The 23,179-nt window shown below is 37.2% G+C and overlaps 1 protein-coding gene across 4 annotated transcripts in view; it reads right to left on the bottom strand.

Annotated features, from left to right (window-relative positions):
- blvra (biliverdin reductase A) overlaps nucleotides 1-23,179 on the bottom strand; it is a 44,253-nt gene that overhangs the window by 1,404 nt on the left and 19,670 nt on the right. For all 4 annotated transcript variants that reach the window (XM_041247975.1, XM_041247978.1, XM_041247976.1 and 1 more), the window contains exons 3-6: nucleotides 19,252-19,371; nucleotides 18,747-18,844; nucleotides 17,620-17,727; nucleotides 3,012-3,180 (exon numbers count right to left, since the gene is read on the bottom strand). In XM_041247975.1, the coding sequence (XP_041103909.1) occupies nucleotides 3,012-3,180; nucleotides 17,620-17,727; nucleotides 18,747-18,844; nucleotides 19,252-19,371 (495 nt within the window). The remainder of the gene's footprint in view (nucleotides 1-3,011; nucleotides 3,181-17,619; nucleotides 17,728-18,746; nucleotides 18,845-19,251; nucleotides 19,372-23,179) is intronic.

The raw sequence follows: 23,179 nt of genomic DNA, 5'->3' as shown, positions 1-23,179 counted from the left end.
TATAGAATGTCACTGCAATTTAGGGCACGTGCCGATCACGGTTATTCATTTAGTATGCTTCTAATGTTAGTAGTCTAGCTGTCCTAAGCTTCACTAAAGTTTACAAGTTTAATAGCTCATAAAGCATACTATCCTTCGTCATTGGAAACAAAATTTCCTTTAAATTATTGCCATTTTAAGTGATTCACGTTATTTATATGTTTTTTTCTCCTCTCTCTCTGTGTGTGTGTGTGTGTGTGTGTGTGTGTGTGTGTGTGTGTGTGTGTGTGTGTGTGTGTGTGTGTGTGTGTGTGTGTGTGTGTGTGTGTGTGTGTGTGTGGTCTTAAATGTTGTGAACCAAGCTGTGGTAGTGACAGCTAGGTGCTACAGGTCCCAGAGGAAGAATGAGTTCAGTTCATGTTACTGTTCAAGTTCATTGCTTTCCTTCTTGGCCTATTTTATTATCTACTGTGGTTGCAGATTTTCTAACTAACCCGATTTAATAACGTACATTTTCTTTTAATTTTATCAGCTTGTGTTAACTTTTTTTTTCTTTTATTTTAACCACGATATTAATAAATAATAATTCTGTTCACTGGCCTGGGATATTTCTGCTTGTGAATCACATGTTAAATTGTTGTACCTCTAGATGACCTTGCAGACAGATAAGAAGCCCTCCATTCTAAAGAACTTCATCTGTTCTTGTGCTGCTGGCAATGCTTCATGTAACCATCTGGCTCCTCTGCTTTTTCAATTTGGGGGAGGGGGAGGGTTTAGGTCGGCCAATGTGTCCTCGGCTCCCCGCACCCCAGCGACCCCTGTAGTCGGGCCGGGCGCCTGCGGGCTTGCCTGTAAGCTGCCCAGAGCTGTGCTGTCCTCCGACGCTGTAGCTCTGAGGTAGCTCCATGGTGGATTTGCAGTGTGAAAAAAAGTGGTCGGCTGACGGCACACGCTTTGGAGGACAGTGTGTATCTGTCTTCACCGCTCCCACAGGGTTGGTAGTGGTGAGCTGAGCCTAAAAATAAAATTGGCTATTCTAAATTGGGAGAAAATGATAAAAAAAAAAATTGGTGACTACTAAATAAAAAAAAAAAAAAAAACCTGTTCAGATGAGAAGTGTGTGTAGTAGCGGAAGTCTTCATCTGATGCACAGAAACGATTCATTTATGGCTGAACGAAGGATTATTCGGGGTTCCAACTCCTTTATCCTCTCCAGTGTATCCTCTTGAAGTGCTGAGTGCAGACACGTGCTTCCGCGTCTTATTTGAAAATCTGCGTCTTTTAATTGCCTGCAGCCACTTGTTCCGCAGCTCAAAGTCACTTGGGAAGTCGTGGAATCCAATGGCTGCCTGTCTAGTGTTTGAACACTGCAAGAGCTTTTACTTTTCATTTCCGCCAGAGCGAGTCACATAAACAGACAGCAGAAGTAAAGATACCCTGCAACTCAAACTCCCGGTTTCATGAACCCGGAAACATGAAACGTGTCAATTACAACTATGGCAAAAAGTTTTGCATCACCCTGTAGATTTAGCTAATTTTGCTTCATAAAGTCAAATGAAACCTGCTGAATAATGTTATGTTAACATATTGGATTACATACCACTTTGTAGTTTCCCCCATATCCTGGATTCTGCCAAATCAATGCCCTGGTTTGAACAGATTACAGGATATTTTAGACACTGAAGAGCTTGAAACTGGGGCATTTTTTTGTAGTGAACATTTGAATGCTATAGTGCTACTTTGGATGCCACGTTAATTTATTATTTCGTGTTGTATTTTCACACTGGACACTGCAATTTCTTACTTAAAGAATATGTAAAGGCTTATATTTTAGTGGGCCGAAAATTTCACGTGTTTATATATTTTTTTAAATGTAGCAATGTTTATTCTAGCGTTTAACCTACAAATGTGGTTTTTCATGATGTGCTTTTGCACTACACACTGTAGCTTTAAAGTTTCATGTTTGTTTTGTGAAAATATTTAAAATGACAAAATGGTGGACATACTGCAGCAACTCTGAATTTTATATCAGCAGCCAATAAATATGGTTCTTGATTCTTTAGTGTGACACTGCTGTGCTCTACCTTTGAATTTTAACTATGTCTAATTGTAATCTACCTACCTAATGTTAATAATACCTGTAATTTCAACCCTAACCTTACTCTCCACACATCTGCCTTAAACATCTTTACATTCTCTGGACATTGACTCGGCAGAACCTGTTACATAACGAAAAACTGACTAATTGAAATTTCAAAATCCAAAATGAAATACTTTACTACTAATATGGCTTCTGGTACACGTTTGCAATATAATTGTGTTGTTTCTTTGATTACAATATGTCAAATAAAATACCTACATTACATTCGGTTTTTTATATGTCTCAATCCTAAAACTCTAGGTGATGCACAACCTTTGGCCATAGCTGTAGAGTATTTGATTGACATACGATATGTGTCATTAAATTTGAATTAAGTGCCCCGTCCAGGTAGAAATGTGCTGCGTTGATTGAGAGAGAGAGAATAAATAAATAAAACTTCTTTGGACAGCTTGTGTCTATCAGCCCTGGCAGTCCCTCCACTTGTTCTGTGCGCAGGATAGAGAATATGTTCTCCTCTACACTTCCTCTATCCCAGCTCCTTGATTAATAGGTTGTGGCTTCATTTCCTTAAGGCGCACCTTATCAGATAAGGCGTGCGCTATGGTATGCTAATGAATTCCATAATGCATGCCTTAGTGAATACCACCCTGCTAGCAGAAATAATACAAGCATTAAGGGACGGTGTAAATGCATGCCTTACTTTTACTTTTAAGAAGGTTTAAGGTATATATAATTTGCATCTCATTGATCTAAGATATGTACGCCATTCTGTTATACACTGTTAGATGTTCATATCAAATCATTTGTTCTTAACAGTATTTTTTTATTGAACCAAAATTGACAGGATATTGAATGTTCAGTTAAAAAAAAAAAGCATAATTCCCCATAAAAATGACATTTTAAAGTATTGTAATTACTGCACAACACCCACCTCTTTTCCTTGGTTAGAAACTGTGCTGTTAATTTCATATATTTGTTCTCTTTCTGTTCCTCCATTTCAGCTGCTGTGAGAGTCAGCTCTCCAAAAAGGTCTACCAGCCAGGTCAGACGTGCTATCCCACCGAAGGAGGCAAAACCAAACCCTGGCTGAAAGGGGCCCCCTGCAGAACAAGAAACAGAAGAGACAACCAGCTCTTTGTTAAACAACTAATGAGCAGTTGATACTCGGCCACATTGTTAGATATTAAAAATATTAAACATTACTTGCTAGCCAAGGTACAGTAAAATGAAAATGTGTCTTTCAAACGGTATTATAATTCAATGGCTGTCATCAGAACTGAACAAAAAGAAATACAATCTGAAAACTATAATGGGATTATTGACAATGGTAGTGAAATTTATTTTAAAAGGGCTAGCGTGTATACAGTACCTTTAACATAAAACTATACAATGAATTATGACTATAAGCTGATCTGTCACACCCCTCCAAAAAAAAAAGTTTCAATGTTCTGTAGCAAGCAATGGGTTCAGTGGAAAACTTTCCCTGCGTCAGGCAAATCTGCAGTACTGGGAAGCACAGCAAAGTATATCACAGTTACCATGTAGTGCAGCTTGAAGTGCAAAACCAATACAATACTTTCTTTTAAAATCAGTTACAAAAAGTCTCCTGTCAATGTATAATGGCGCAGACAGCAATTAATAATGGGTGAGAGGCTAAAAAATATTCACAATTTATTTTTTAAAAGTTTACTAGAACCCATTAAAGGTGGTCAATGTATCTGTTACAGTCTTCAAGAACTCATGGCAAAAGGGTTTAATGGCAGCCACTGATTAAGCTTTTGTTTTTGATTTAGTAAGATATAATTTAATAATTTAAAATTGCTATAGGTGTTATAAAATGTATAAACAAAAAAAGCATTTCCGCCTGTATTAAATCTTATTTAAAAATACATGTAATTAAGTTGAGAGCGGTGAGCCGAGGATACAGATAATAATTGGGTACACTAAATTGGGGAGAAAACTGGGGTAAAAAAATTGGAGACGACTACATATATAAAAATAAATAAATAAAAAACATATTCTGTAACTAGTACTTATTTTGCTAGGCAGTTGTGGATTCTTTGGCATCCCAGGAGCAGGCAGTGGTCCTGTTGGTCCCATCAATAATTTATCTATAAATATGTTTCCATTTAATTAGGAAAGCTCAAAGTCAGCAGACTTAAAAATATAATCCAAGATGGCCACTGGATGAAAGATAAAGCGAGGTTTAGGGCATGAAAAAATATTTTTCACATTTAAAATATTTTGTGTTTTTTTTTATTTTTTTTATTTCAGATATGTTTAAGTTACATGAAAACTGTTTGCAAAAGTCCATTTGATTTTTTGATAGTTAAAAACATAGATTACGTTTCCCCACCCAGGACTGTATCTTAGCTCAGTTGACGCCATCTCGTCACACTCGCACTCTTCCCAACCCACCCACGTCACGTGATCTCCGCATCCCAGATGACCACCTACAGGAAAAATACAATACTATGCATTTTGCCGGCACGCCGTACCTGCAGACACTACATTAATTAATCTATTTTCTTTTTCTAATAGATTATCACTACCTTGCGTACTTCTCCTGCTTAACTAGTGAAACGTGCGCTTGAACTTTACAGTCAGCACTCACCTATCCGACCCTATAAGGCCACTTCTGACCAGACTTCTCTGGACAGTAAATGGGTGTACCAGGGTCCCACTGTTTTCTGCCAATTCTAAGCTGATGGCATTGCTGGACATCTTCCGATTGCGAAGGGAAGTAAGCATAATGTGTTTTTCATCTGCTGCAGTAAGTTTCCTTGGCCGACCACTGCGTCTACGGTCCTCAACGTTGCCCGTTTCTTTGTGCTTCTTCAAAAGAGCTTGGACAGCACATCTGGAAACCCCTGTCTGCCTTGAAATTTCTGCCTGGGAGAGAACTTGCTGATGCAGTATAACTACCTTGTCTCTTGTTGCTGTGCTCAGTCTTGCCATGGTGTATGACTTTTGTAAACTGTCTTCAGCAAACTCACCTTGTTAGCTGAGTTTGGCTGTTCCTCACCCAGTTTTATTCCTCCTACACAGCTGTTTGTGTTTCAGTTAATGATTGTGTTTCAACCTACATATTGAATTGATGATCATTAGCAACTGTTTGGTATAATTGTTTAATCATACACCTGACTGTATGCCTACAAAATCCCTGACTTTGTGCAAGTGTATCTAGAAGAATTGATGCTGTTTTGAAGGTAAAGGGTGATCACACCAAATATGGATTTGATGTAGATTTTTCTTCTGTTCACTCACTTTGCATTTAGTTAATTGATAAATATAATCTATTAACATGTCAATTTTTGAAAGCATTCTTACTTTACAGCATTTTTTCACACCTGCCTAAAACTTTTGCACAGTACTGTATATATATTGTAGCGGTTTCAGGGGTTGTGTTGTGGATGGACGTTATGTGCCTGCGAGGTTTCTTTGTTTTTTGGCTGCCAGGACCACGGACAGCAATATGAAGTATTCCACAGAGGCAGGCCCACGGACAGCTCAGTGGAAACTTCTAGACTGCAGCAGAACAGCCACACCTGTCTCCAGTTGTAATCAGAGCCAAACTGCAGACAGGTGATACTAATCAGTTGCTCTATTTAACCGCGCCTCTGGATTTCTTTCTTTGTCTTTTTTTGACCCTGGCAGGTAATGGAGTAGGAGGTATTTGGAGAGAGAACGTGTACTGTGGAGAAGGAGGTTTTACAGAGATAATTACAACAAGGATTTGAACACTCAACGACAAACTAGGACTGGACTGGAGAACTCGAACAGCACTTGGACCCACCTTCTGTATGAAAACGACCCTCGGTAATAAACCCTGGCTTGAAAAGACAATGCTTGAAGGACCTCCCACTGGTGGTGGACTATTTACTTTGTTTGCTTTGATTTTTATTTATCAAGAATGCTGTCAAAGCCTGAAAATAATAAACAGGTTTTAACCTTTACTTGGGCTTGTGTTGTGTGGCTTTGTGTAAACCCTGCCTTACAAAGAACCCGCTCCAGAAAACGCTACTATATATATATATATATATATATATATATATATATATATATATATATATATATGTGTATATTTAATTCCAATTAATTAAAACAGTATCCAAAGTCAGTATTCAAAATTGCAGAATATAGTGCTCGATAAGGCCCTAATGTCACAGTTCACTTGAAAATGAAAATGCACAAAAACAACTAAAATCACAGGTAAAAAAAAAAAAAATTATATATATATACACACACACACAAAGTATGTAAAACTGTTTAATGAATAACTGTTACATTACCATTGCTTGTCTCATTCGCTTTGTTTTGGCTGCATTTTCATCAAGTGAAACTGTAACTGCACAACCAAGACAGACTGATTTGACATTTTTTAAACCCCCTTTTTTAAACAGGGGCTGTGACGGATATTCAGATCAACTGTAACACTGAAGAGATGGGCTTTGTATCAGAAAACTGGTGATGGAGTTGGAAATCACGTGTGACGGGTAAGTGCATTAATCATTAAGTGATCAGCCAATCGGTGATCAGCCAATCGGCTTCCAGATCTAGCAGGCTTCTATTTTGCATAGATGCCTGCTGGCCTGGAACGTTGAAGTGTTTAACTGTGAATTACATTTTAAATCAATCCGTGCATAAATACTGGCTTTTTCCCTTAACATTCTAATCTACAACTAATCTGATAACATAAAAAGCTACATAAACATTGATACTTTCTGACACTGGTCTAGAGACAAGGAAAATCAAGTCTGTGGCAGGACATGGTAATGAAGGCTCAATTCGCAGCTACTGCACAACAGACCAACAGGAAAGACACGATTGGTCCACAATTCTGTCATAAGCTGGATCCAAACAATACCCTGCCTCAACCAGCCAGTCAAACTGCCAACCCTGTTTCAGTTCTTTCCGCACTAGCCAATCTACTCCCTTCCAGCTTGAATGACTACCTGCCTCCAAAACAAGTTCTGAGTCCGACTCTATACTACACAGACTATTCAACAATCCTACAGTTAATTTATCTGGCAATATCATAATAATAATAAAAACTGTTTTCTTTACATATATGCCATTTTACTATTCTAATTATGTTAGGGACTATTTTCCTCAGTGAAAGGTTATCCGGCAAAATATCAGAAGTTCAAGGTAAATATAGGTTTTAAAGTTTTTTTTAAAAGCACAAAAATAAAGAAATAAATTGTTTTCTAATAGCAACAGAGCTCTCTCGATGCTTGCTATACCATGTGGTAGATGACCTTGACTTTCATTAGCGCCCTCGCCTACGGCTCGGGACGTATAACTCCAGTCGCGGTCATCTACCACATGGCAGAGCCCGCATCGACGGGCTCTATCGCTTAAATAATACATGGATTACATTAGTTTATCTCAAATGTAATCAAAAATTAAATATAGACTGACCCTGTTTTCATTTATGTCCCAAATTCTGGGCCGCTTTGGTTTTTAGATTTACGTCCCAAATTGTGGGCCACTATAATTTTCAGATAACGTCCCAAAATCTGGGCTGCTCTGGTTTTTACCTTTCAATTAAAATATAATGTGGTAATTTGCTTTACTAATATAACAAACTATGGGTTACTACTTTATATAAATTATCATGTTATGCACAAACGTAAGAATTATTTTTCTGTAGTGGTGTGCTTTTTTTCTTTCAAACAGCATATATAATATATAATTTAATGTCACAACAGTTTGGGTGACAAACTGCTGGTTTGGGACAGAATAACAAACAGTAGCCTTAATTCTTGAAACGTTTAATGACAAGTATTTGGATGCACAGAATTAAAAAGACAAGTATTTGTCCTCCTGTCATACCCCAGGAATTATTTTCCTGTAACTCACTGAAGCGCATATATATATATATATAACATACACATAAATACATACACACACACAGAGAGTGTACAAAACATTAGTAACTTCCCAATATTGAGTTGCACCCCCTTTTGCCCTCAGAACGGCCTCAATTCATCGGGGCATCAACTCTACAAGGTGTCGAAAGCATTCTACAGGGATTCTGGCCCATGTTGACTCCAATGCTTCCCACAGTTGTGTCAAGTTGGCTGGTAGTGGATCTCTACTCCAAATAGCTTGTTCCATCTCATTCCACAGATGCTCATTTGGATTGAGATCTGGTGACTGGGCAGGCGACTGCAGTAAGCTGAATTCACTGTCATGTTTGTGGAACCATTCATGGACAATCCTAGCCTTGTGGCATGGGGTATAGTTGTACTGGACTGTTAGTTGACTAACTGTAGCCCGTCCTTTGGCCTCTTTCATCAATGAGCCATTTTCAACCACTGACCTGCCATTGGCTGGATGTCCTTTGTGTGGTGGACCATCCTTGATACACACGGGAAACCGTTGAGAACGGGGAACTTAAATCTCTTGTCTTGCTCATTTACCCTCTGAATGCCACACATACACAATCCATGTCTCAATTGTGTTAAGGCTTAAAAATCCTTCTTTAACCTGTTTCCCCTTCATCTACACTGATTGAAGTGGATTTAACAGACTACATCAATAAGGGATCATAGCTTTCACTTGGATTCACCTAGTCAGTCTATTTCATGGAAAGTGCAGGTGTTCCTAATGTTTTGTACATTCAGTGTGTGTGTATATATATATATATATATATATATATATATATATATAATATATATATATATATATATATATATATATACAAACCAAAGGACTAGTACCTTTTGAAATGTAATAGTCCTGATGTAACTTATTAGTCCTTATGTGAATTGCCAAAGTTGAAACCAACAACAGTTGTGGGCCCTTAATATTAGGCTTCAATTGTATTTTCCTAAAAAATAAACACTGTTATAAATGTACATTTTATTTATTTATTCATTTTAACAAAGGCACCTTAGCAAACGCTCCTACAGATTGATCAATCACCTGTTTGCACCTCGTTACTCGATGACACAAATATTATTTTTATTTTATTGTTCACTACATGCGTTGTATTTTGTTAGTTGGCAGCATTTAAAAAAAAAAATAGCAGTGGGGAAAAACTCTACAGCAATTACAGTGAACTAGGTTGGATACTAAATGACAGCATAAAATATACAAAAGAAAAATGAGAGAAACGCAGACCTTTAACAAAGCTGGGCGACTTTGTATAAATGAATTTAAATATGTGGAGGATCACCTTCCGGTTTGTCAGAACCGCCAGTAAATGTTTTACTTTAAGAGCTGCAGTAACAGTTCTGATTGTCATAGTTCCGATTGTGTCCTTTCGTAAATGAGGCCCTTTATCTCTGAATGCTAGTGCGAGTGTGGCATAATAAAGGAATAATGCATGACTTGGCACATGTTGATAACATCACGCCTCGGGTGGTTTATTTATTTCATTTATATAGCGCATCTCGTACACAAATATCAGAAAGCGCTGTACAATGTATTAAAAAAAATAAAAAGCATTTACACAACACATTTGTGTAAAAGGTCCCCAGGCATGTCACACACATTCAACTGCTACATAATAAATAGCATATTTAAAAAAAAAAAAAACTGTATATACAAAAATAATATTAAAAAGCAGAAATTTTAAAGTTACATTAAAACCCACTAAGATAAGAAAGCTGTTTTATAAAAGTATGGTTTTCAGTCTTGACTTAAAAACTGTAACAGCCCCAGCTTCCCCGACAAAAGAAGGGATCGTCCAGGAGCTAACATTGCCTAAGTACTCTAAAAATGGACTTATCAGTCCCTTAAAGTACTACAATTTTAATGTCCGTCTTTGTAAACTACAAGTCCCAGAGAGAAATAAATGATAGGTCTGGTCAAAAATATTGTTTGCAAAAATGGACAAACAAATAAAAATGTGCTTTTTGAACAAAAGAACACATTTGTACATAGTTTGCAGTTCTTCCAGGTTTAATGTGTATTTACAAATTCATACTACCACTTAAAACTTGTGTAATGATTCAATGAAAGACTATCTGGGCTCTTTTGGGGGCGTTTATTATATAAATATAAATTATATCATGTCAATGCAGGCCAGCGGTTTAGGGTTACCCCAGTGATGACCTACTTCAGTGTTGAGTTTTTTTTTTTTTTTTTTTTTAACTAGGATACTCTTGGCTTCTTTATCAGAATCAGCTAAATTAAGTTATTGAATACATATTGAATTTTTTTGTAAAGTCTGTATAAAAAACAGCAGAAATATTTTCTTTCCCAGATTTAACGTACATTTTCTCCAGATTTCTAAACCTTGTGAAAAATGTTTATATAAATGTTTACATGTGTACTTTGAGATATAATTTAAAAATCTGAAAATATTTAACAACTTTTAAACTGCTAAATAAATATTTAAGTTAAATCCAAAATCTGGGATTTGAAAAATTAATATTTAACTTTGAAATAAATATTTAAGTTAAATCTGCTATTTATTATTCATCAAGAGTACTTTCAAACAAACTAAATGTAACATTTCTGAATCCTGACAAACAGACCTTCTGCTTAGTTCTTACATTTTTACCTTTGACACAGTTATCCTTTCAGGAAAGGGAAAAAAGAAGTTGCAAAACTTGTTTTGGCCTCCTGCAATGACTTCACTGCCTTTGCAAGCTTTGGTGAGATACCATATCATGCAGATGAAAGTGTTTGACACTAATATCAGAGGGAAAGGAACTCTTTGTAAGGCTCTGTGGCAGAGAGAAGTTTGACAGTCTAGACAAACTGACAGCCCATCTTTTTGGAACACTTCTTTCACTTGCATGCACTGCATGCTTTTCACCAAATATATGTGAGCAAAGGAGCAAATCCATCTATTCCAGACCCAATGGATTTTGGTCGAAAAGTAACCCATAGAATCCTTACCCCAGTACCAATGACAGTCACCTGAGCCACTGTCACTGGAACAAAATCCATTTTGTGGCTGTAAAAAAGGACGATGCCTTCACAATTGTAGATGTGCAAAAAACAACATGCCACGTGTCTCCTGCATGTGTACTGCATGCAGAACATGGAAAACGTGCCCCAATAACAGAGCTAGAAGAAGATCAGGAGTTCATCACAGATGATCTGTAGAGTAGTTAGTTTAACAGTTTTAAGGATATTTCCTTTTCTTTTACTTGGGATAAGTATACATGTACACTCTAAGTTTTAAGATAACATAAACAAGTTCCTTTCCTTATGTTTAGTGAAACAAAGACTTAAGAATTTAGCAGATTTAGATTCATGTTAAAAATAAGACACACACACACACCCCCCCCCCCCCTCAAAAAAACAAAAAGAAAAGCTAAATAATAACACCCATGGAGGTGGCCAACTGCAGTGTTACGCATATTTTTACACAATCACAGATAAATAAGTCAGTGATGGTCTCAACTCTAACAAGAGCTGTCTCGGTGTTATGTGCAGCATGAAATCAGACAAACTTCTTAGATACACCATTAAGAATTAGACATTTTTTGTAATTGATTTGCAACAACTATTTCTATAACATTATCTAAGCATGGTAAATTGGAGATTGGCCTATAGTTATTCAGGACTTTAAGAAACACAATTTGGACCCTAAGCATAGGCTTTACCACAGTGACCTTAAGTGCTGAGGGAACAATACCACAGGAACCATTTATAATTTTTTAAATGTGGGTATTAATAGCACGTGAACCATCTTTTAAATGTTTGTAGGAATAGGAAAAAGAGAGCATGTGGTAGCTCTCATATGCTGAACTAGCGCTGTCAGTTCTTGTAAATTAATCAAAGAAAAAGCTTCAACAGTAGCCTTAACAGCTCTAATTGGTAATACTGCACTAGAATCATCCTAACTAGAAGGTGTCTGTGTAATCTGATGTCCATATTTTATTTTTTTTAAAGTTTAAAAAGTCATTGCAGCTAAGAGAGGAGCCAATGTCAAGGGCGGAGCTATTAAGGGGAGGGTGGGGTGGGGGGGGCCATTTCAGAGAAATCTAGGATCATTTTTATTTGTTTCAATTAAAATTAGAATAATATGATGATCTAGCCAATGCCAAAGCCTTCCTTCCACGCAATTTAATGAACATGCAGTTTAGATTCCCTCCATTCTAATTTACGTCTCTCATATTTTAGTTTACAAATTTACCATTCTAGTTTACCACAGTGAGTTTTAAATGGTGCTATAGTATCTAAGATACCAGTCGAATAGATGTTGTAGGTATTAATCAACTGATAAGGAGTCAGGGGGTGACAATGAGCTCCATACATCAGAAAACTTTACTGAAGTTGAAGAATGAATTACTCAAGTTTTAATTGTATGATTCAGTAGATACTGACAGATTAACCTAAAACAACGACAAGATGATCAGAAATAGTGAGATCTATCGTTATGAGATTGCAAACAGCTAAACCACGAGAAATGACTGATCTAAATTTGGCCCACGATTATGCGCAGGATCTTTTACATGCAAGATATAATCTAAGGAATCCATTATCTTCAGAAATTCCAAGGAGTTAGAATCAGAATCAATGTCCACATGAAGGTTACAATCGCCCAATAAAAGAATCCGATCATACTTGACTGTCAGTATAGATAGCAGATCACCAAATTTGGACAAAAATAATGGGTTTGACTTAGGTGGGCGACAAATAATTATAATATGAACAGGCAATGGGCTATTTAATGTTAAGGTTAAAACTTCAAAAGATGAATAACCTTCAACAATTTCCTGTTTGTTTCTATATTCACTAGGGAAGACAGTAGCAAGTCCACTCCCTGCCCAGTAGCAAGAACTTTCTGGAAAAAAAATAGTTAGGTGGAGATGTCTCAATCAGAGAAACATTGTTATCCAGTCCAAGCCATGTTTCGGTTAGAGAGACTGTCAATGTTGTACTCCTGAATAAAATCACTAATTAACGGAGCCTTATTAGACAAAGATCTGACATTAAATAAATCTAGATGTAGATTGGTCCAATCCAGAGCATGTGACTGAGTAGAGATACCAGTAAATTGACTAAGATTACTGCAGCACACACCTCTATGACAACTCAGCATGTAGTGGGGACGGCAGAATACTTTAACCTCAATTGTAAATACTCTTTAGATTCCCTCTCCTTAATTACATAAAACATGTTTCAAATCACTATGTAATCAAAGTGATACTTTGTGGAAAGAATTATACCAGTTTTTTTCAACCAAAAACACGGTTTTATTTATTTATTTATTTTACTATTTATGAGGGGAACATTGCAAAAATAAAACTGTAAAAAAAAAAGAAAACCGACTAAATTATTGGTTTTGCTGAGTTAAGAGTGACTGTAGAGCAGTCACTCAGGTTCCAAACTTATTGTAAATCAATAAGATAACAAAGAAAACAAGTGGCAAAAAATAACCAAAAACAACAACTATTTATTTCAGAACTGCAAAATACAAAAGTGCTCAAATTTGAACCAACAAGTACAGAACAATGTACATACTATTCACAGATGTATCTGTAAGTATCCAGTGTGTGATACTTTTCAAAGCAGACACCTATCTAACACAAAACTATCTGCGCTTACAGGTGTGCTTCTCCACCCCCCTCCACGTCGGGCTCGTCGTGATCTCTCTCCATTTTCCTCCTCTGACTCGTCACTTTGAAAAAAATGAATTTCTTCTTCACTGGATTCTTTGAAATCTTCATCTAAAACTACTTTCATAGTCACTGACTTCTTCATCCATCATCTCTGCAAGTTCTTCAGGCTGCCGTGTCTTTCTCTGCCATGATACTCTCTCCAAGTCCTGTCTCTGTTCAAATTGTTTTTCTCTGTCTTTTGAAGATACTTGGCTGGTTCTGCCTTCTTTCTGATCAGAGACGATTGGGGAACACCCTCTGTCAGCTTTCTCTGCTCCGAGCAGACACATGACCTGTCAAAATAGGGTTTTTTGCAATGTTGGACTGTCCAACATCAGACTGGAACAGGATTTTTTGCAATGTCGGACCCACAAAGGGTTAAACGATGACTTGCCCCATTTATATCCCCTCCCACCCTCCTTGCTCGTTTAAATGGCTGGATAGGTTGCTTTCAACGTTGGCTGCTAGAATGCCTGCTCCATGATGGTTCAAATGCAACTCATCTTTCCTGTAAAAGTTTGGCCGATTCAAAAAGCTACTCCAGTTTTCCTGAGCACACCATAATGAAATTGCCAAAATCCTACTTATAATTAGGTGACCTCCTAATTCCTGGTAGTATACCTGAGAAAATTACCATGCATTGTTTTTCCTTTAGTTTCCAATACAACTGTTAATCCCTACATGTACTAGTACAACTTAAGTTCTTTTAGTGCCTCCCAATGGTAAATCAACTCTTTCCGCCATATTGAGAACTTTTGCTCCTGGAAGACAGACAATGGACCTGTTTATCTGGTCTTTCCTACAAAAAGATCCATCAACAAAGCGCAATACAGAATCCCCCACAACTGTAACTTGCTTCACAGTATTATCAGACTGACCAAAGCCTTTTCACAACACTGTTCATTGTAGTCTAAATCATTTCTGGTATTGCTCAACGCTATAAATCTGTTACATAAAGTCATTTGTTCCGATGATCCATTTTCAGCTGTACTCTCCTTCCAGCTTGCAGTAAAACCCGGTTCTCTTTAAACTCCTGTTTCTTCTCTGATACATATTTGGTGTATATATTTGCATCCTTTTCTGAATCCAAGACCAACCATGAATTGTTCAAACACTAATTTTATCAATTAATTTCTCATCTACACTTAAGTCTCTAAGTGTAACAACCTAATGTTCATGTTCAACAATCTGAGTTTTCAGGACAATAACGAACTGGCATTGTTCACAGCTGTAGTTATCATCATGGGCGGCACTTATAAGAGGCTTAGGGAGGCTAAGCCCCCCCCAAAATAAATTGCCCAAAGCCTCACAACAAATTGTCCTGACCAACACAAAAAATATTTGTGAGAGAAGATCGATTTTTTTTTTCCCTGCAAGCGCGCAAAGCAGGTCTAACAAACTTCTCATTTTTCTACTGCGCAACCGCCAGAGGGCTAGGGCAGCTGGGATATCAAAATCAACACTGTAATGTCGATACAGGATTTAGGTGCATTTCAATGTCACTGGAGGAGACAATGCTTGGCTGGTTTAACATCAATTCTTCCCGCCGATCTGAGCCCCCCATACCGTTGCAGGCGGCAGCCGACGAAAACTCTAACTCCTTTTTGCTCATTCCCTTGCCTGGAACATTATCTTTACAACTTCCTCATTTATTATAATTGCTGCTATCTATACAAACTGCTTGATCTGAATCTGATTTTACAGTTTGAACAAATGCCACCTTTCAGAACACTGTTTGTGGTGCCAGATTATGAATGTTTCTGAAGTTTTTTCTTTAGATTTTTCCAGGCCTTCACTCCATTTTCAGTGAAAGTGGGGTCTTTTGAACGTCTGAAGACTGGAGACAATGCTTGGCTGGTTTAACATCCATTCTTCCCGCCAATCTGACCCCCACATAGATATTCAAAAGTTTACGGTAAGACTGCAGTTATTATTTTTTTTTGCAAATATACCTTATGAAATACGTTGAATGCCCCTTGATTATAAGTACGATACTAAGTGTGTGTTTAGAAGCTTAATAGACCGTATTAATAATTGATTTAAATTGGTGTGAAGTGATGGAAATGGTGTTCGAAATTGGTGTAGGTCCTGTAGGACTGCAGAACAGGTTAAGGGATTTAAAGGTTTTTAAAAAACAGTGCAGCTTGTTATCTGTTTTTCTAAATTTCCTTAAAATGGGCATACCATGTTTTAAAGTACAAGCTAGTGCAATGTCAAACTTATCTTCAGCGATCTTCTTTGCTTTAACAAGCATTTTTTCTAAAACCATACTGAAACAGTGCTGCTTGCATCCATTAAAAAAGCAAAAAAACAATAAACTAAACAGCGTACCATCTAATAACCAGTAATCAACACATTAATGCATTCAATTTCCAGCTGTACAAATACATTCATTTTGTTACGTTAATCAGAACCATAACTATACACATACTTTACAAGTGTACCACTGCGTTGCACTGACATGTGGAACAAGTTACAGTATGTATTAGTCATTCAAACTACTCCATTCAAACAAAATGTTTTCTACATCGGGCCATAAACACGTTCCTCCTCTATCAGCTTGTTTTTCTTTCGCCATTTTAAGTTTACCTTTGTTTCGTCTCCAGTCACGTACTGTTTTTTTCAGCATTGTGATCGCCAGGCTTCAACAACACGCAATTTCAAACCTGTTGTGTAGCATTTTCATTTTTTATCTGACTGTCCTACTTTATCCAGTCTCAAAGACACCTGCATTACAACATTGCATTGCAGTTACAACAAATAGAAGACTTGATAGGTTTCCTCTTTTTAATAAACAATAGCTGTTTGCTATGGATCCCAGGTGCGGGTTAAGACTGAATGTTGACAAATCAATGACTCGTGAGGGTGGGAATAAGGAAATTCATATGGCTTGATAGCTACTGTGTTAACAGTGAAGCAGTATAGCTGTGACTTTCATATTCTGAAGACTGGTAACTTTAACCTTTTTCTTTTCCTCCACGTACACACATCTGGGTTGAGAAGAGGCCAGTCAAGAGTCTGAAAGCTTGTGTTTAACATTCAAAATGATTGAACCGAGACCGAGAAACGTGACTTGAATGCCATAGATCCTGAAAAAATAAATCCGGTTGTTGACAGTTCAGATTCAGCGAGCCATAATAACTGTGGCTGTAGTAATCCCATTTGGCACAAGTACAGTAGTTTAATATTAGACACACCAGCACATAAGCCGCACTGGTGTATAAGTTCTTCCCCCCTTTTAAGGGCCCCGCAAAAATGACTAGAAAATCGACTTATACAGTGTTTTTTACGGTACCTCTGAACTCTCCTGCTGTGTTTATAATAAACAAAGACATCCTCTCCTGCATGAATGATGAGCAGTTGCTTTCTAGACAAAACTATTAAAATAAGCAACGATCTCTCCTACAGTACATAACAAATCTTTGATATCACCCTCTTCAAGTGTTCTCCAGTTTCTTATTGAACTGTACACTGAAACATGTTTATCTCCAATAACTGATTTACAGTGTGAAAGATAACCAATCACTGTTTGCACTGGCTAACAGCATCAAAAAGAAAATTACCTCTGACAGTAGCTTTATGAAATTAAGATCACTAACATAAACAGTCCAAGGCAAAGGTCATTATGTGAGAAAGACCTTAATTAAACTGCCAACCTCAATATTATCCTGTCAGACCATACAGCGTATGCATAGGGTTGTTATTGTCTCAAATTTGTGCACTTGTGCTTTATACCAGCCAAATAATAATTTTTTTCTATCACTTTACTATTAATGTGTTTTCAATCATCATTTACTACTCTTATTTGTCATTTATCTAAGCAAGCCTGAAGAAAACACAATTTCAGTATAAAAATAGCCAATAAGTGTGCACTACGACACTGCACCATTAATTTCTTCCACTCTTTTTAAAGATTTACTGAAAAGGGACCAGCATGTCTTGTCTTATGTTTGAAGAAAAACTTACCTGTAAAGTGTAAAGTCCCCTCGAGAAGCTCCTTCCCACTCACTTCCTTCTTCAGCTGCTTGTAATCGGCTGTCAGGATCTCAATGTGCTCTTCATGCAGGACCTTTCCTGCATGAAACAAGACAGGCTAGAGGGGTGTCCTGGAGGGCTGGTGTCCCTCTTGGTTTTTGTTCCAACTGTACCCTAAATTACTTAATTGGACCAATTAAGCTTCTAATAAGCACTTAATTGGTCCAACTAAGTAATTTAGGGTACAGTTGGAACAAAAACCAGGAGGGACACTAGCCCTCCAGGACCCTCTGGTAAAGCAATGGGACAGTGGCTGTGCTCACAGGTGCAGATGCACCCCTAAAGTTCTTAAACATTAACAACATTCTTCAATTTATTTGAACAGTTTAAAACTGGTAAACTACCTGCAAGCAATAGCACATTCTAACAAGCACTTGGAAATCCTGTAAGCAAACAAAAATATGCCCATCATAATGTTCAGAACTAAAGTATTGGTATCTAGCAGAAACCTAATTTATGTCAATATCAAGGTCTTAGTCTGCGGGATCAGCGGGTAAAGGTTTCGTACCCCATAAGGCTTTAGGCAACATTTAAAGCCAGGCCTCTGGAGGTGAAATGCTTGTATATTAACCCCTTGTGGTCCTATGTTGGACCAGGTCCGACATTACAATTTCCCCTTTCCAGTCCAATGTCGGACCGTGTCATTACAGCCCAATACACTACAGAGATAACACAGACATAACAAAGGAGGTAGCTGCTTTTGCATCCAGCGCTCAAAGAATATCACAGAAATTTGCAGAGCTTTTTGAGATGTTATAGTAATAAAATAATGACTCGGATCACATTATTGAGGAGTTTGGTGGTAAAACAAGTGATCAGGAGAGGATTTATCAGTATGCACGTCTATAAAGAGGTATGTGAAAAATACAGCGAACAAGGGGTGGGGCTTGGCTATAGGTACAGTACTGAGTGTTCTTTTGCGATTCAATGCCTTTTAAACCAGTATTACTCAGCGAGTGTAAAATAAACAGCGCGTGTGAAAATAAATTACCTGACACACCTGACAAGTGCTGAATAAATGGACTGCAAAGAGTTAACCTATCCCCAAACTAGCTTACCCTTCCTATCAGCAAGATCCCAGAGTTCTCGAGCAACTGCCACTGACAAGCTCATTGGATATTCTACACAGACATGTTTTCCAGCATCAAGGAATTTTCTGTGCAGTAAAAGAAAGAACAAAAAAATAGATAAAAACTGCTCTGCAACAACCATATCAGTTTTATGTACAAGGTCTGGAGTAACTAGCCAAATCACAGAGATATGGCTTCCAAATAAAAAGCCAAATAAAATGTTTGATATTGTAAACAACTCTTTCTGGGAAAATTAGTGGAACTAGACGATTACCACCATCTAGTTGTGAGTTTGGAAAATAATATTCTATGTCCATTATTTAAATATTGGTACTTTAAATATTTACACACACAAAAGTAGCACTTAGGCTGAGGCTGGATACAGGCACAGACTTGCATTTGTTTGTTGTAGACACAAATATAAATGGGACAGACAACAAGAACCGGTCCCCCAAACTCTTCACGTAAACGCTGCATACAGCAGAGTCATTACCTGATGTATTCCTCATGGGTTATGTTTTCTGTACAGATGATAGCTGCTTGAATATCCTCCCTGTCAAGGGCCTCTTCTAGGGTGATCTGTTTCACACCCTGCTGGTTGTCCAGTGTCCTCCTGGAGTTAAAACAACAGTGGGAATTTCAAAGAGCCAACATTTAAAAAAATGGCAATGTGTCGCCACATCATTTAATTATGACTTCTTGATGTATGAGCAGCAATATGATTACATTACTTTGCCATATAATATAGTACGATATAGGTTTTGTTTATGGATATATTTTATGGCTGCTCACATAAACAATGCAGATTCATTTTTTCAGATTGAGCAAAATTGTCAGGAAGTAAAACTTTATGGGCATAACTACGTATAAGGTCTTTACAACACATGTAGCCAAGTGGATTAACTGCTAGGAGTCCAGAAGATGATACTGACGAGACTCTCCCCTGATAGTCTGTAAAATTCAGAACTATACTGCAATACATCACCATGACCTACAGCCACCTTATATACATATAAACATGTGGGTGTGTATATATTAATAGAAAAGCAAAATCACTGTGTCTCATGATGGGTTCATTTGTGAAATTTAAACACTTAGGAAATGAAACAGAATTAACATTGCTGAGCAATAATGCTTTAATTACTTTTTCACCAAAAAGTAACATTTAACAATCATAACAAATAACACTCATAAATCCCAAGCATTCTCTTACACATTTAAAACCTTGCTAAAATCCAAACCATCAACAGAAAAATAAACATTTGCAAAACAGAAGAAAACCTTACTGTCTACAGCCCAGAAAAAGTATAAACATCGTCCCCAAACCATTATTTAATGATACTCCTACTGGTACTTTCTCATTTTGGGCTTACATTTGAGTTCTATGAAATAAGTGTTACTGTCAAAGACCTACTGGTCATACTAATTTAACAAAAAAAAAAAAAAACTACTGCAGGATCCAGTGATGCATTTTACCCCCAGGGATGTAAACAGTAATATCTATTATAAGAACAATTTATATTTAATAATTGAGGGTTGCCCTGGAAAAACTAAATTTTGCTTCATAGTAATAGCAATGCATTGTGTATTTTGGAAAATTAAAAAACATGTGATGGATAAATTCAACCCACAAACAACATTTCATTTTTGTAAAAAATGTATTTGGTTGTCAAAATGAAGCAAGTATAGCAGTGTGTAACAGGGGAGCTCTGTGTTGACTGTCTGGTGTATGCATGGTCCTGCAGGTAGGGGTCAGCAGCCTATAAAATAACGCTCAGCTCTGCCCCTCTAGACCAACAGAGAGCTAGCGGAAGCACTGCTGGAAACAACGGTGGACGGACGGAGAAAGAGAAATAAACAAACGAAATGAAAGAGATTATAGGAGATCGAGGAATCCTTGGGCAGACCCCGCACGTGTATAGTTGGAGGGAACCGAGACTCGGGCCGTAGGGCTAGCGACGGTTGGGGAAACGCTGCAAAGTGCAGCAACTTTATTTTCTTGTTTCTTATTTTTAGCACTTGCACATGCACTTGACTGTTTACCTGAATTGGTAAACCCGTGATCCTGTTTACTGTTGGCAGTATTCAGGCCATGGACAACAGTGCCCTCTGCGGGATGAAAATAATTAAAAGAAGGAATATTAATAAAACTGGGCACCAGTGCGGTGCTTTCAAATAAACTGTCTGTCTCCCGTGTGTGTCATTGAATTGCCTACCACCCTTCCACACAGTGGTATTCAATTACATTCTCTGGCAGGCCAGATAAGGCAATGTCAAAACATGGGGAGTCCACAGGACGTTCATAATGTGTGTAGTGGTGGTGGGGTGTTTAAACAGTATGAAAATCTTTGCATAACAGAACGTTGAAACATTACCCTTGCACCAATCAACTAATAACCAATCTCAGAAACAACCACTTACAATGACACAATGTGTGATCGCCATTTAATAACAAAAATAGAAAGTAAATATATTTTTCCTGAAAACATTCAATTACATCTTACAAACAAGTAATTATACAAAGCCCACTAATGCTATTAAAACAGCTTGCTATTAATCTTCATTTTATTTAAATAATGAAACTAAAATAAGTTAAATTCATGAAAAAATAATTAATGGACATCTAATTTCCCTTTCTTTTATTATTGCCTGAAATTAACACTCACTTCCACTTTTTTCAGAAAATTACTGCGCAGCAAGTTAACTAATGAAAGCACATCAATTATTAAATCGCTTTACTTAGGTTGCTTTACATGTTCCAATGTGTTTAAATGCAAATTAAAAGTTTCCAACTTAATTACACTGCATGACAGTAAACACTGGGAGAATAAACTGATGTGCGTATTTAACGTACCATCTTTACAGGCATGCCATAGGTGCATTTCTTATTGTGATTAAATGAGACGTTTATCAGTGGCATAAAAAGTGCATATATATATATATATATATATATATATATATATATTATTTTTTTAAGCATTTAAAGGTCCATTTAACCCATGCTCTGCTTCAATTGAAAAATAAAGATCGAAAAAAAAAACCAGTAAATTCTTTAAAAAAATAAATGTCGATATTAATCATCGATTTGACAAAAAAATTAAAATTGAATAGTAGCAAGCCTATATACTGCAAACTTTAAGCGATTGTCCTTGTAACATTTTCTTAAGAGTGGCTTGTTCCTTGGCCTGTGACCATTGAGACTTTCACCATGCAATACTCGACCTGTGGTTGAAATGCAAACCCCAGTTCCACTTGCATCCAATTCACTTTGAATATCTTTGGCAGTCAATCTCAGATTGTTATTAACCTTCCTCACAATTCTTCTACTTGTTCTTGGTGAAAGAACCTTCTTTCTTCCAGACCGCGGGAGTGTTGTGACAGTACCATGAGTCTTGTACTTCTTGATAATAGAAACAATAGTTTAAATCGTCATACTCAAATGCTTGGAAATCTTCTTGTATCCTTCTTCAGCTTTATGACAATAAATCATTTTAAAAGGTCTTCAGATAGCTCTTTACTTTTACCATATTGACTTACTGGTAATAACAGTAATTGTCCTATGCCTAACCCTTTTATATGCTCTAATAATGTTATCCAACAATCCAGCATTTTCTAGACTTTTCTAGAACTAGGTTCTGCATTATAAAATTGACATTTCTAGCACCTTGTAGACAATACTATCATAGTATCAAAGGGTATGAATACTTTTGAATTTGCATTAGAGTTTTGCAAAATAATTGCTAAAATAAATAATTGTAGGCATCTATTTATTGTAACTTTTTACCTCATCCACAAAAGCAAAACTTTGCTACAAAAGATTTTTCCTAAAATTATTTGTTTTTGAGAAATTTCTAGAAATTATAAATTTCCATTCATTCTGATTTCTCTGTCATCCAACAGTGGCCAACATTGCCTCCGAGTTTAGATGCACTCCCAGGTAGGAGGCTCTTCGAATTGTTCACCGCCTGAGGAGCCAGTCGTCCAGGTAGTTGAGAACTCTGATGCCTTTGAGTCTCAACATGGTGAATATGGCTTCCATGCACTTCGTGAAGACACGAGGAGCCAGAGGGAGGCTCAACGGTAGGACACAAAATTAATATGTGGTCCCCTGAAAGGCGAATCGTAGGTACTTCTGGTGTGCCAGTCTTATTGGGATGTGAAAGTAGGCATCCTTTAGATCTACCGTAGTGAACCAATCTCTTGGCCTGATGGACCGAACGAGCCATTGCATAGTCAGCATCTTGAACCGCCTCTGACTCAGATACAGGTTTAATTGCCTGAGGTCGAGGATCGGTCTTAGGCCTCCATCCCACTTAGTCACCAGAAAGTACTTCAAGTAGAACCCATTGTTGGTGTCCGACGGGTCAACAATGCAAATCGCGACAGATGTTTTTGTCACAGTCTGGAAGGGGGGAGGGGCA

Source organism: Polyodon spathula, chromosome 4 (genome assembly GCF_017654505.1).
Source record: "Polyodon spathula isolate WHYD16114869_AA chromosome 4, ASM1765450v1, whole genome shotgun sequence".
Classification (NCBI taxonomy): domain Eukaryota; kingdom Metazoa; phylum Chordata; class Actinopteri; order Acipenseriformes; family Polyodontidae; genus Polyodon; species Polyodon spathula.
The sequence above is the reverse complement of the archived record's forward strand: the minus strand, read 5'-3'. Positions and strand labels throughout refer to the sequence as shown.